Here is a 15,978-nt window from a genome sequence, read left to right on the forward strand (position 1 = left end):
AAGAAATTATTTTTTAGCAGGACTTAATTTCCCAAAACAAGGACCTTTAAATTACAAAATGAAAAATTAACCAAAAAAGGATCATTAAAGTTCTTATCATTAAAACGGTTAAAATGTTATGAACTTGGCACTGTTATTTCAAAAGTATTATATTCATTTAATCATTAAAATAATAACAATGGGAATTTTAATGATTACCTTTGAATTTCCACAATGGGCAAAATCTTGCTGGGCCTTCTCGGACTTGGCCTGCAATAAATGAAGAGCACAGAAAAATTTTTGGAACAGAAAATAAAGATAGTGTAATTTTTGTTGCACCGTGTCAAATTAAGCCCAAACCAGTTAATATTCAAAGAAATTCTCTTGATTTTTTTTCTCCTTTCATCTTTAATCAATATGTACAATGCACAGAGTAGTTCACAAATGCACTGAAATTCTACTTGCTGCAGCCACTCAGGAATGTAAAATACATCAACTCCAAAAATACAAATGAAATTACCACAATATGCCATGACAAAAAGAGAGAGAATAAATATAAAAGGATATATAAATAAATATTCCATTGCAATTATTGCAAGAAAAAAAGGTTTCAATAGTGCAGACATTTTTTAGGTGGTCCCAGTTTATTGGGGAGGTTTAAAAGACTGATAACTGTTGGGGCAGAAAACTGTTCTTGAACTTAGAGGTGCTGCACTCCAAGCAGAGACAAACGTTGTAACCAGACTGTCTTTTATAGTATTGCCAGCCTTATTGTGTTAGTGTCTCACATTGATTCTTCAGTGGATGGAAGGTCAGTGCCTTTGAACTAAGGAAGCAGTTAAGCATCGATTGTATTGGGTGTGGGTGGGGTGATCTGGAGTCATATGGAGATCAGATGTGTTAGGGTATCAGATATCCATTGGTGGGTTTCTTGACAAGGGTGGTAGGTATCCACAGGACCATAAAAGCAGCAGAGAGGATCCCTGGAAGAAGTCTTCCTCCTCTCCATTGATGTGATTTACCAGGATTGGTTTTTAAAGAGATTTAAAATAACAATTTAAATATACAGCACAGTAACAGACCATTTCGGCCCACGAGTCTGTGCCGCCTAATTTATACCCAATTAACCTTCACCCCCAGTACGTTTTGAACAGTGGGAGGAGACGAGCCCCTGGGGAAAACCACGCAGACAGGGGGAGAACGTACAAGCTCCTTGCAGCGTGGGATCTGAACACTGAATCCAATCGCTAGCACTATAACTGCTATGCCAACTGTGCCGCTCCAATTGCAAAATCTGTAAGGACCCCTACCACTCTGGACACAGCATCTTTCAGGTACTCTTTGGAAAAGAGATACAGAAGTATTAGAGCCAGATCCAATAGGCTGAGGAACAGCTTCTTCCCATGGGCATTGAGATTGCTGAACTGCTAAAACAACTCCCTGCGACTCAACTATTTATTGATAATATTTATTTTTAACATACAAGATATGAACCTACATATGTATATAGGTTCTGTGTATATGTATAGTTAATGCTCCATCAGCCTCCGCATCCAATACATTATTCTCTGAAATTTCCATCCCACTTCCAGACACATCTTCCCCTCTCCTCCCCTTTGGTATTGGGAAGGGTTGTGGCTTTCATGTGACAGCACTGCCCCCTACCCAGTTGGAGGACACACCAGCTGCCAATCAAGGTTTGATTCTGCCCCACCCATTGGCGCATAAGGATCCATGTAAATTACCTGGACTGAACATTCCAGCCTGTCTGTACTTGGCCTTGGGCCATTGACTGTTGTAATTGGATTAACCCTCCTGGCATTAAGCCATTGATCCTAGCTAACAACCTGGGATGGACCCTCCAGCAGTATAAAGGTGCCGTGTGCTCTTTGTTTTCTCTCTCTCTCTCTCTCTCTCTCTCTCTCTCTGTCAGCTTGGGACCACCCTGCTTCACTCCAGGCCTAGAAATGTGGAAGGGCGCTGGAGAAACTGTTGGTAAGATGTGCACTGTTAAAAGGGTTGGCAGCATTTAATTAGTGTCCCTTTTAAAATAGAGCCATGTCTACACTGAGTCAAGGGGTCGTGGGGCATCGTAGTGATTTCCTTGATCAATGTATGTATTTTGTTTCCATGCTATTTTCCCCACATTAGTTATTGTCTGCTATTACTTTCACACGCCTGCTGTAAACTCTGTGTGTGTGTGTCTGTGTGTGTGTGTGTGTGTGTGTGTGTGTGTGTGTGTGTGTTGCATCTGTTACCATTTCCCACACTTGCCTTCTGTAAATAAAATCCTTTCCCATCAAAACTGTGTCCAGAGTCCTTGCCTTTGAGACCTTCCAAACCTATTTCCTCATTCACAACAAATGGCGCTGCAAGCAGGGTCTTAGGGGTCTTGGCTGGACTCTGGTGTAGGGAAATGTTATGGAACAGGGACAAAGCCAGTGCAGGCATCAAGGATAGGATTCCCAGTTGGAGAGACAAGAGGAAGGTATTTTAGTGCTTGGTCAAGCATGCTGGAAGACCATGGTAAGTAAATCAGTGGACTGGTCCAAGCAGTTGGACCAAAGTGGTGAGAAACCATGTGGTCTCTCTCCTTCAGAAGTCGGGGTTCCCCAAAGCCAAAGGGAATCAAAGGGGTGCCTTTTGCTATTGGCGTCCCTCCTAAGATGCTAGGTCGAGATTACTAATCAGGTTCAGCATTTATGCAGCCAGAATGACAGGGAGTTAGAAGAGCTCAGGCAGCTCTGCTGTTCCTTGCAGGAAGCAGTACAAGCTGCCCAGACTCGAGTCAATGATTTTGAGGTCAAGGGGGACTGAAGTCGCCTGCAGGCTAATACAGCTGCAGCATGCATGGGCAGCCCTCAGGTCTGGCTGGCAGCCAGACCCTCAAAAACTCCAAGCCCTGGTCCAGCAGAGTAACAAACTGGACGTGTGGCTGGGGGACGAGGATATATGGTTAAACAGTGAAGATGAGGGGGTGCCCGATGAGCCTAGGTCCCACAACCATCCTTCCCACTATACACCCAAACCCTTGTGCACTCAACCTGTCACCATGCAGTCCCAGGTCCACCATAGAGAGGAGGAGGATGTGGAAGGCGCAGGAGGGCATGCCCATAGTCACTCCAAGCCAACAGAGACCTGGGATTTCTCCCCAAAGGAGCTGACTCAGATGGTGGATCGCTATCGCCAGCAGCCGGGTGAGAAACTGGGTGCGTGGGTGCTCCGGCTGTGGGATGAGGAGGTCCCCAACTTGAGCCTCTCTCATTAAGAGGCAACTGCCCTGGGGAGCCTCTCTGACCAACAAAGCATCAACAATGCCCTTCAGGTACCCCAGCTGGTTATCCGGGAAGGCACTACCCTGTGTGATCAGGTAGTGACCACAGTGAGGCCCAGTGCCCCACCCCCCGGAGTAGGATCTACACGGGCACCCGCAATGGGGTACGGTCAGTGAGGGCACCTGGGTTATTAGAGAGTGGATGCTGGTCAACGGCATCTACCAGGGAGCCTTTGACCATAATTTTTTAGAAAATTGCTAGGTAACCAGTACCCTAGCAGGATACCTAGTCACCACCGTGCACCCTGATTTAAAGTCAGTGGTCCTGCTCCTCATGGCACCGGCTAATGGAAAGACTGTGAGGAATGCCATCACTCTCCTGGAAGGGCTAGAATACATGTAGCGGGGGGCACCCACACAGATCCAAAGGGCAGCGGTAAGGGCTAGAAACGCAATCCCTCCTCGCTTTACACGCTGCCAGCTGCACACAGGAGAGGACTGTGCCAGCATAGATGGATCCTGACCTCTGCCATTTATGCCCTATGGAAAGATGTTTGTGGGGGTAATTCTGGCCAGGGGAAAATCAACAACCACCCTGGGATAAAGCATAGGGCTGCTCCTCCCCCACTTGAAACAGTTTTTTATGCCCTCAAGGCTGAGCTCAGGGACCTGCTGAGACAGAAACTGTCCCATCTACGTCACCAGGAACCATCGCCCATGGGGTGGCAGATCCCCATCCCCCTCCTATAGGATGAAGGCCAGGGTCCCCAGCACATTTGTTTCATTGCCCACTTCGGCCTGGGGGCCCTGAGGCCACATATACCTCTAATGGTCTTAATAGTGCCTTTTCCTGAATGCATTCTAGGGATCAATGTTTTAACGAACAGTCCCTTTATACTTTACGTTTGGGGTTTCAAGGGCCATAATTGAAGCTGGAACAGCCAAAGGGGAACCAGTTGTTGTCCCCTCTCCCTCCAAGATTGTCTGTAACTCAGAAGACAAGACAGATTCCAGTCCCATTATTTGCTGCAATGTCCAACCTATTCAACCTCTCCCAGAGGTGTCAACTGTCCCTTATCAAGCCTTTGTAATGGACTTTTTTTTTTCAACTGGCATCAGTCTGTGGATGCAGTTAGAGTTTGTAAGTTGACAGCATTGATCAGACCATGGTAGGAAACATTGTATATATTTTGTTTCATAATGACAGCATCACATCAGAAGTCCCATTAACAGAAAGACACCTCATGGGGTGGGGGCTGTGGGAGCCTTTATTTAAGGTTCTCAACCTTTTTCTTTCCACTCACATTCCACTTTAAGTACTCCCTATGTCATTAGTAAGGGATTGCTTAAAGTGGTATGTGAACTAATGACAGAGCACCTATGCCATAGGGAATACTTAAAGTGGTATGTGAGTGGAAAGAAAAAGGTTGAAAACCACTGATTTAAAAACAGTAAATTAGCTAACTTTCTGTCCTGACTACACCTGGCTATCGTTACAGGGATCCAACACAGGCACTTGGGGCACCCATTGAAAGAGGACACAAGTGGGAATGGCATCCTGGTGTCAAATGTCAGCCCAGAAAAATGGGCACACCAGGTACACCCTGGATGTATACCTGCTGGCCTGCCCCCTGCCTCACCACGGGATAGCACCGTGACAGGCATCTGGGCTCTGTGCGTAGGGAGCGCTCAGCATGAGGCCAAGGTGCGGGATGCGCAAGCTAAGAGAGGGCTCTGGCACCTGATAGATGATCTTGCACTACCTGCTCGCAGGTGTTGGTGGTAAGGGTGCTCACATTTGCCAGCTAAGCCGGAGCACCCAGGCATAGGACTCGGTGACCAAACAAATATCTTTATCTATCGTCCCCTCTGACACTGGGGAGCAGTTCCTCCTACGACCCTGTTGCCTTGTCCAGCATTCAGAAGGCACTAGTGTACATATTGACTCAATTGATTAGTATTGTTTTAAAAAAATATTAGTTACAAGCCCAGAGGACCCCAAAACCCAGCAGCAATAGATATTCACCAAGGCAAATGGTTACATAAACAAAAGTTGATTTTAATTATCTTTAAACATGAAAATAGAATTACACTTTCACTTATCACTATTAACTTACTTTACCTAACTTAACCCCTTTCTAATTCTAAGTGAACTTATGTGTAATGTGTGTGTAAATTTAGAAAGGTTCTTTGGCTCACAGTCCAATCTCACTTCTCATTCCTCCAAGTTCAGTGGTTGCAGGCAATTCTTATACTGTGCACAGAATTTAACATGTATAAAGTTCACCAGGCTTTGGTGCTTGTAAGATAAATGGTTACCGCTCAGGTAGGTTCTTGTTGGTTTTCAGAGCGAGATGTGTTGTTCCAAGACACCTAGAACTGAGGTACTTCCATCAGTCACCTCAGTGTCTTGCTGATGAAACTTGCCCCATCAGGATTCTCCAGATGATAACCTCTTTCCTTCAGGTCACCACAGAGTTCCTTTTTGTTTCTCTTATTCCAAGTGAAACATTAGACAGACAGTCCTCTCCTCTTGCCTGAACCACAAGGGCTTCGACCAGGCTGTCTTCCAAAAGCTTGTCAGCTTGTCCTGTTTCAGTCCCAATAACTTCTGCTGGCTGACACGGTCAAGTGATCTCTGCTTTTCTCTCTCTCACACACACACACACACACACAGACACACACAGACACACACACACACACACACACACTGAGACTGAGATAAAGCCTGTTTGTCTCTCTCTGCTTGCAAAACCACATGACCCTCTTACAACAGCAAACCTCTCCTACAGATAATAGTGGCGCCAGCCTGCTCTTTCATCTGTTGCCTTGATAAACAATAATCCATTAGTGAGGTCTCTGGAGCATTCTTCAAAGTTCTTGCAAAAAGGTGTGAGAAGCCACTATGTCTCCAGTATTTCAAATAAGATCTGTTTTAAAGTGTTTGCATGTGACCTACTCTAACAAACCTTTCCCAATTTATTTCCCAAAAAACATTTCTATATACTCTGTCACGTCTTTTTGTTTTTAATTATAACATATACATAGTTATTGATTCTCATGATTGGTGAGTGGTGTGACTTCCAAGGGGTGGATTGTATTGGGAAGGGTTGTGACAGCACTACCCCCTAGCTAGTCAGAGGACACACCAGCCCGCAATCTAGGTTTGATTCTGTCCCATCCATTAGTGCACACCTTGCTGTTGGTCCCATGTAAATTATCTCTAACCTACCTGTACTTGGCCATGGGCCATTGGCTGTTGTAATTGGATTAACCCTCCTGGCACTAACCCATTGATCCTAGCTAACAGCCTGGGATGGACCCTCCAGCACTATGAAGGTGCCATGTGTTCTTTGTTCTCTCTCTTTGTCAGCTTGGGACCACCTTGCTTCACTCCAGACCTAGAAACGTGGAAGGGTGCTAGAGAAACTGTTGGTAAGGTGTACACTATTAAAAGGGTTGGGAGAGTATGTGTGCGTGTGTGTATATTTTGTTTCCATGCTATTTTCCCCACGTTCATTATTAATTGTCCGCTATTAGCACACCTGTAAACTGTGTGTGTGTGTGTGTGTGTGTGTTGCATCTGTTACCATTTCCCACTCTTGCTTTCTGTAAATAAAATCCTTCCCCATCAAAACTGTGTGCCCAGAGTCCTTGCCTTTGAGACCTACCCAAGTTTCCTCACTCACAACACCTTTGCCGCAGGAAGTACCACACTTACTATAGTTCAGGGCCCCAAACAGGCCTTTCAAGTGAAGCAACACTTCACTTGTGTATTCGCAGGAGTGATCTACTGCATCTGGTGTTCCCTTTGTGGCCTTCCCTACGTCAGAGAGACTGGGCGCAGACTGGGAGATTGCTTTGCTGAGCACCTTCTCTCTGTCCGCATCGGTGACAGGGATCTCCTAGTGGCCAACCATTTCAATTCTGCATCCCACTTGGGGGGGCGTGGCAAGATGGCGTAGGGAACAGACGTGTCTTCCAGACCTCTCCTGACTCTGATTTATTGTTTTGTCTTTAAGTGCCTGTTAAAGTTCTTTTAAAAGTTTATAAATAATAAGAGGTGTTGGATTAGTGCCTAATGGTTTATATGCAAAAAAAAAGGTAAAGGAAAATATCAACAGACTGTTAAAAAACTACATTTTCCAAAATTGTCTGAGCCTACTTGTTTACAAGAAGCCAGGTCTTAACGTAGAATGGATCCAGAGGAGGACGTGCAGAGTTCGGCATTGAAGCTTCGTTTTAAGCCGGTGAGGCTCTCTGAAGGTCGCACTCAACAGCTTTCAGAACAAGGGGCTGGACGGGTGCCAGTGTTTCGCACGGTGGCCACTGCAGGTGTTGTTGCTGAGGTTTTGACAGTTGAATCAGCTGGGGCGCCACCAGCTGAAGAGTTAAAGAGTTGTCATTCGACTGCTATAGTGGTGGCGCTGCAAAATGCATCTTCAATTACAACAGTTTTTCCAGACATCGATTCAGTGAAGATGATTAAAGAGATTTGGCTTAAAGATAACCCTGATCTTCAGTCTCCTGGCATTGCTGGGGGGACTTTGAGAGGGATTTTTATACGAAGTCAAACTGCTAGAAAAGATACTAAATTAAGGGAAGGGACAGAAGATCCCGTGGTCTCTAAGGAACAGCAAGACCCCATTATGCCTGAATCTACTTCTGTTGAAATGTCTGTTAAGGATCTTGAAGATAAGATATATTCTGTATCGAGTCACTTAGCTAATTTTGTGAACCTGTTTATTTCCAAGATTAATGCGATGGCGGAAGTCATTAATGGAGCTTTTAAGCTTGAAACCATTGAAAGATTTGAAATGTGCGATCAAGGTTTAGTCGATGCACAGGATCAACTGCAAGATGAAAATAGAATAATTGAAACATTGCAGATCCAAAATAAAAATTTAGCAAAAAAGGTTGATTATTTGGAGAATCAATCTAGACGGAACAACGTGAAAATTGTTGGTTTGCCAGAAGGCATAGAAGGACCAGATCCAAGAAATTTTTTTACTGAATGGATTCCACGAGTGTTAGGACAGGATAAATTCCCTGAAGGTTTAATACTGGAACGTTCTTATAGAGTTTTAAGAAGAAAATCTTTTTCAGGACAGAATCCAAGATTTGTTTTGATCCGTTGTTTAAACTATTGTGACAGAGAGACAATTTTACGTACGGCTATTAGAAATGCCCAGCAAAATAGATCTCCTTTGATGGTTCAGAATAATCCTGTTTTCTTCTATCAAGATTTGAGTCAAGAAATTATGTTTCAATGACGCGAATTTAATTCTGTGAAAGAACGGTTGTGGAAAAAAAGACATAAGGGAACATTCAGGTATTCTGCAGTACTGAAGATTTTTTAGGATGGAAATTAGCCAAAGTTCTTTGACAATCCTAAAGAGGTTATGGACTTTGCTCAGTCTCTACCAATCATGCAGTTTCAGGAACGATGTAGTCCTTCAAGGTCTCCAAAGAGAGTAGAGATGCAAGGTGGGATCCAATTTTTTAAAAGAAATGGAAGCAATGGTGACCGAAGTGGTAACGTTGATTTAAAAAAATAAATCTTTAATCTTTTTTTTGAGAAGAGTTTAAATAGTTTAAATAATGATGATAGTTTAATGAAATGGGAGTTGGGAGAGGGAACTGGGTGGGCACTAGTTTCCAGAAGTCATCAGCTACCTGTGAGTTATCTCACACCCAATATTTTGGAGGAGTTACCGCTTTGGGCGGTTTAAACAGGAGGAGGTAGTTGTGACCTCCGACCTGTTTTTTTTTATTTTTAATTTTTGGGTTAAGAAGTGAAGGTTTTTTTATTATTATTATTTTTTAAATAAAAATTTTTTTTTTTTAAAACTCTTTTTGTTTTCTGATTGTAATTGAGAGGGAATTAGGAGTGTTTTTTTTCTTTCCTTTTTTTACTCTTTTTTTGGGTGGGGGTTTTCTCTTTTTTCTTTCTTTTTTAAGAGGATGATGTCACAGAAGATAATAAGTCAAAAATTGAGGATGTTGAATTAGATGAAGAGGAAGATGAGGGGAAAGGTGATAAGAAGAAAAAGTACAAATACATTGAGGGAGAAGAGTTTAATAAAATTAAGTTAATTTCGTTAGAGAATTTTGAAGATGTTATAAATTAAGAATATGGAGAATTTTATAAGAGTTTGAACTTTTTTCTTTTTTATATAAGGGAATAAAAAGTTTATCTGATTGTTTTTCTAAGGAATGTTTTTGTTCTCTTGATGAATTATAAAGGAAACTTGGTATTAATAGAAATTCTGTATTTATGTATTATTAATTATGATTTTTTTGAATAACAGATATGTGGTTGATATATGATTTTAATATTTGAACTTAGTTTTAAAGTGGATTTCATTTGTTAAAAACATGTATTATGTTTGATTTAAATATATGTTTATGAGTATTATTTTAGTATTGATATTTTTTTTGTTGTTAGTAATTTTTTTTGTTGTTAAGTTTTATCCTTTTTTTGTAAGTGGGGTTTTTTTAATTTTATTTACAATATTGTTAATTAATTCTTCACTCTTTATTTTGGGGGGAGAGTTGGACTAATTTTAAATTAGATGATTAATGTTGTGTTATAATTATTGGGGGGTTAATTTGTGTAGTTTAATGATGTAGTATTCTAATTTTTATTATCTTATTTTTTATTATTTCTTTAAATGTAATTTTTATTTTATTCATGTCATAAAATTTTAAATAAAGTTTAAAAAAATTCTGCATCCCACTCCTATACCCACATGTCTGACCATGGACTCATGTACTATCCCACCGGGACCACCTGGGACACCACCTGATTTTCCATTTGGGCACACCAGTTGGATGGCATTAACGTCGACTTCTCTGATTTGTTCTAATCCACTCTCCATTCTCCCTCCCTTCCCTTGTCTTCTTTCCCTGAGCTCTCTACCTCCTTCCCTCTTTATTCACCCCAGCCATCCCTCTGCTTGCTGCTGTGCCCTCTCTCTCTTCTCTACCTATTACCTCATGCCTTTGGGACCATGGTCCTCTTCCCACCTCTCCCCCCCCTTACCTTTTTGTTGACATTTCTCCATACCTTGATGGATCAAGCCCGAAACATTGGTTCTTTATCTTTACTATATAAAGTACACTGTTTGACCTGCTGAGTATCTCCAGCATTGTGTTTATATTTCCACAGGTAACACGTAAGAGGTAAGAGATGATCAAATATTTTTCTCACACTTATGCTGAGTTTCTCCAGCAGACTGTATTTTGAACACATGGGTCAGCACAACACTGTGGACCAAAGGGCCTGTGCTATGCGGTACTGTTTTATTTCCATAGGTACCTCTTTCACCAAATACTAATTTAGCTTGGGAAAGCATGCTGATGCAAATTAACATCCTACTACAATCCTACTACAATACTTAGTTTTACCACAATACAGTATACACAACTATAGGGCTGCATCATGTGATCCTGCAACATATAATCTAAAATCATGAATAGTAGGAACATTAGCAAAACATTAGTATCTTTGGTTTACTATAATTAATCCTTACATGAGTGGTAGCTCCTAATTCCAAAACATGAAGCCTTTCCAACACATTCTGCATATCTTCCTGCAGCTTCATGACTGCAACTGCAATCTGTTCGTTTACATTGCTCCTCTGTATATGGTCTGACCCTCGTCGCTCCTTCTCACCACCGTTTCCAAGTTGTGTATACTGAAAACCTTCCCCAGATTGTTGAGTCCTGTTACCTGCAGGAGAAAAAAAAGAACATTATTCAATTCTTGCCTCCTATTCTCGCAGCTATACTGAACTGATTGTTCAATTAAAAGCAAAGGTTAAAAATACTCCGATCTTATAGGAAATGTAAATCCAAAGAAGTTTATGAGTGTCAAAAAGATTATGGAGAATTACGATGAACTAAATCGTAATGAATCATTTAAACTAGTCAGCTAGTATGAATAATTAAAATGACAATGTTTAACAGGGAAATCAAGAAATAAATTATTCCAGACAGCAGATAGGATATGGAATTTTCTGCTCCGAAACACAATACTCTCAAACAATTTAAAAAAGTCTTTGGTCATGAGTGTTACTAGCAAGGCCACTGTTTGTCCTCCAGATGCCCTCCAGGATGTGGTGATGACCACCTTCTTGAACTTCTACAAACAGTATGGTGATGCTTTCACAATGGCCTCAGGATTTTAGCCTGCAATAGTGCAGAAATGGTATTAAAAGTGCAAGTCAGGAAGGAAAGTCAATGATCTTCCAACACTCCTGTTGACTTTATCGTCTAGTGGAGGTCATTGATTTATTTAAAGAGCTTCTGTGGAGAGAAAAATACCTTTGACATTTTGACATGACTTTGGCTGCCTTTCCTCACCAATAGGTGTTAAAACATTTCCATGATCCATTCTATGAATATTTTAATTAATTTCCCTTATTTACACTGGATGCTTCTGAGCCATTTCCCACTGAATAGTGTACCAAAAATATGAGACCTTAAGAGACTTTTATATGAACCCATTGTAGCAGCCCTACCACCACCAGTGGCCAATCCAGGTACCCACTACATTCTGCGCTTTTTAAAAAAATTCTCTAATATCTCTCCTAATCTTTCGTCCACTCATCTTGAACGGGTGTCTGATATTTGCAATTTGCCAAGGGTGCTGGCTGTCCATTCTATATTTTACTCTCTTAATCTTAAACACCTCTATTATCCTCGGTTGCTCCAAAAAGTCCTGTTGCTTGTGTTGTAACATTCCATTTCCAAGGACAGTACATGACAATTCAAGTGAAGAACTGCTATAATGAATATAATTACAAATTCAATTGTAAATTATTTTTATCAAAATTGGGAAGGGACATTTCTTTCTCCTAACCTTTGATCTCCTGATATTGCTCATGTATAATAAGGAAACCAACAATAAATTAATTGAAAGGTCCCTTACATCTTGTTACAGTAGGGTAATAAAATCTACAGCAGTAAATTTGGAAAAGTGTAAAGAAAATAAATGACAAATGTAACCCACAAAGCAGTTCCGCAAGAAAACAAAATTTTGTGGGAAATTTAGGGAAACATTTCAAGAAAAGTAAATGAAATATATACCTTGGCCTCTGCTGGACATGTGAAACTCAGGTCTTTTGCTAGTCACTTTCTGAGGAGCACTTCCACTTGATTTTGTTTCTTCACCCCCATGGGTAACACCACCTTTTCTCCAATCCTGCAGCCTCATTTTTACAGGATTTATATGAGATTTTACAGAACATTCCAACTCTGTTTTGCAATGACTCTTGATATTTAAGAGCTGAATGTGTTCAAGTTCTGAGATCATCTGAGAACTGTTTAAGTTTTCACTGACAGTGCAGTCAGCTCCCAAAGCCTAAAAAAGTAAAACCACACATTTTCTTAAATGCAATATTCATGGTTGAGATGATACTGTAGCTTAAAACCAAGATTTTAATTCAAGTAAATATTTTTTTCCCTATTCAGACAACGTGTGCACACTGGCAGCCATCACTGCCCACCCTAATTATACTTGATCAGAGTAGGTTGCTTTAATATTTCAGGCAGCAAATATTTCAGTCAGCTCTGGACCTGACCAGGGAATGATGGATTTCTTTCTTTGAAAAATATTTATGAATCAGATGCTGTTTGCTTTCATATCAATGATCCAGACTAGACCATACTCACTGTCCTTGCAGTCCTGCTATGCTGCATCTGCTGTTTACCACACTAGCTATTCCCTTACATATCTGGGAATAGTCCTAAAGAATACTTACTTTCTTTAATATAGCCCTTGATACATGAAGACTAGGAGGAGTACAGTGGAGATTGTGGCTGGAGGAGCTTGCCAAAATACAATGGAAGGATATCCTATCTGGGAGAACAGTGGAACAAACACGGCAGGTATTTCTGAGCATTTTACAGAAGGTACAGGGCTAGTTCATTCCAAAGAGGAAGAAAGGTTCTAAGGCGAGCAAAGGGCAACCGTGGCTGACAAAGGAAGTCAAGAATAGTATCAAGACCAAGGAGAGGAAATATAATATAGCAAAGAGAGTGGGAAGCTAGAGGATTGGGAAACCTTCAAAGAGCAACAGAAGATGAATAAGAAAGCTATATGGGAGGAAAAAATGAGGAATGAGGGTAAACTAGCCAATAATATAAAAGGGGATAGTAAAAGCTTCTTTAGGTAAGTAAAGAGGAAAATATTAGTTAGGACCAAAATCGGGCCCTAAAAAGCAGAAAAAGGCAAACTTATTATGGGAAGCAAGGAAATGGCTGATGGGTTTAATAGATATTTTGGATCTGTCATCACCAGGGAAGATACAGGTAAAGGTCAGATAGGGAGTAGAGGTCCTGTGGTATTGAAGGAATTGATAGAAGTTCCGATCGTAATGGAGGAATTGATAGGATTTGGAAGCATGTGATCTTGAGTAAATTGAAAGGACTGAAGGCTGATGTCCCCAGGGCCTGATGGTCTGTATTCCAGGGGGCTTAGGAAGGCTGCTCTTGAAATTGTGAAGACATTGGCCGACATTTTTCCAATGTTCTCTAGATTCAGGAGAGGTGCCTGTGGATTAGAAGGTGGCTAATGTTGTGCCGCTTTTGAAGAAGGGAGGGAGAGAGAAAACAGGCAATTACAGACCGGTTAGCCTGACATCAGTGGTGGAGAAGATATTAGAATCTATTATAAAAGAAGAAATAACAGAACACTTAGACAGAAATTACAAGTCAGAATGGATTTCTGAAGGGAAAATCATGCTTGACTAGTCTTCTGAAATTTTTCAAGGATGTGATGAGGAGGGTGAACATGGGAGAGCCAGTGGATGTGGTGCATTTGGACTTTCAGAAGGCTTTTGATGAGGTTTCGCACAGGAGATTAGTAGACAAAATCAGAGAGCATGGTATTGGGGGTAGGGTGCTGACATGGATAGAAAATTGGTTGACAGACAGGAAACACAGTGTAGGGATTAATGGGTCACCTTCGGGATGGCAGGATGTGACAAGTGGGGTCCCGCAGGGCTCAGTGCTGGGTCCTCAGTTGTTATCAGGGGATTATAAATAACATTAGCAAATTTGCAGATGACATGAAACTGGGTGGAAGTGTGAAGTGTGAGGAGGATGTCAGGAAAATGCAGGGGGATTTGGACAGGTTAGGTGAATGGGCGGATGCATGGAAGATGCAGTTTAGTGTGGATAAATGTGAGGTTACCCACTTTGCTGGTAGGAACAGGAACGCAGATTATTATTTAAATGGCGTCAAGTTAGGGAGTGCAGTAATGCAATGTGATCTATATGTACTTGTACATCAGTCACTAAAAGCTAGCATGCAGGTTCAACAAGCTGTGAAAAAGGAAAATGGCATGTTGGCCTTCATAAAAAGGGGAATAGAGCATAGGAGTAAAGATGTCCTTCTACAGTTGTACAGGGGCCCTGGCACTTGGAGTATTGTGTCCAATTCTGGTCTCCTAATTTGAGGAAGGATATTCTCTCTATTGAAGGAGTGAAGCATAGATTCACAAGGTTTGTTCCCGGGATGGCAGGATTGATGTATACCGAAAGGTTGGATAAACTGGGGTTGTATACATTGGAATTTAGAAGGATGAAGGGAGATATGATTGAAGTATATAAGATTAAAGGATTAGACATGATAGAAGCTGATTACATGTTCCTAATGTTGGGGGAGACTAGGACTAGAGGCCATAGTTGAAGAATACAGGGAAGGCCCTTTAGGACAAAGATAAGAATTTTTTTTACCTAGAGAGTTGTTGGTATGTGGAACGCTTTGCCGCAGAGGGTGGTAGAGGCAGGTTCTCTGGATGAGTTCAAGAGGGAGCTAGATTAGGTTCTTGTGGACAGGTGGAATAAAGGGTTACGGGGAGAAGGCAGAGACAGGGTACTAATAGTGGAAGAGCAGCCATTATCTAAATGAATGGCGGTGCTGGCTTGATGGACCTATTATCTATTGTCTCTCTTCCATCACCAATCCTCCACCACTTCTGACGAGAAATGCAGGAGCCACATCAAACCAGAGTCTTGAACTAGTCCACACTCTCCAAACCTAGATCAAAGTAATTAATACCACATTATCTGTTTCAAAAACAGTTTGCAAATTTCTATTTAACAAAGAAACTGAAAGTCACAACGCCTATAAAAAATCAAATATTTGATGTTATAATACTTCTTTGTTATTTTGATCACTACAGTCTATATGGCCATTATATAGACAATGTTGAAGTGCATTTATTAATGCACTTTTTATTTACATTTTATTTTTGGATGGTACAGCTTTAACCAATATTGCTTGCCATTCTCAATATTGTGATTTACCTCATCATCAAATCCTAACTGTTCCATTGAATCACAATAAACCTCATTATCTGAATCACTTGCAAGGTGCTGAGTTCCTGAATGTTCATCACATTGGTTTCCCACACCATCTGTAATTAAATGGCATACAAAATGTGATTACCAGCAGTAAAACAGAATGTCATTAGGATGAGACAAGAAATGCTTATCAGTAAAAAAATAATCAAATACCAGCAAGATAGTTGCAATTATAGGCCAGATAATTTTACTTTAGATTAGCACACGGATAAAAGAAAAATAGAGGATTATGAGGCAGGAAGGGTTTTGCTTTTTTTTTGGTAGAAATATATTGGTCGGCTCAACATTGAAGGCCAAAGAGCTTGTACTGTGTTGTAGTGTTCTAGGTTCTATTGAGGAAACAATCAGAA

At 41.1% G+C, this 15,978-nt stretch overlaps 1 protein-coding gene across 5 annotated transcripts in view; it reads right to left on the minus strand.

The window, feature by feature from the left end:
- Window positions 1-15,978, minus strand: part of acbd5a (acyl-CoA binding domain containing 5a) — a 105,989-nt gene that overhangs the window by 1,345 nt on the left and 88,666 nt on the right. For 4 of the 5 annotated variants that reach the window (XM_069914552.1, XM_069914551.1, XM_069914553.1 and 1 more), the window contains exons 7-10: window positions 15,572-15,681; window positions 12,347-12,620; window positions 10,789-10,988; window positions 199-249 (exon numbers count right to left, since the gene is read on the minus strand). In XM_069914552.1, coding sequence (XP_069770653.1) covers window positions 199-249; window positions 10,789-10,988; window positions 12,347-12,620; window positions 15,572-15,681 — 635 coding nt within the window. Of the gene's footprint in view, window positions 1-198; window positions 250-7,418; window positions 7,637-10,788; window positions 10,989-12,346; window positions 12,621-15,571; window positions 15,682-15,978 lie in introns of all 5 variants that reach the window. The other variant, XR_011350175.1, reaches the window with a different exon arrangement.

This window comes from Narcine bancroftii, chromosome 1, assembly GCF_036971445.1.
Source record: "Narcine bancroftii isolate sNarBan1 chromosome 1, sNarBan1.hap1, whole genome shotgun sequence".
In the NCBI taxonomy this organism is placed as follows: domain Eukaryota; kingdom Metazoa; phylum Chordata; class Chondrichthyes; order Torpediniformes; family Narcinidae; genus Narcine; species Narcine bancroftii.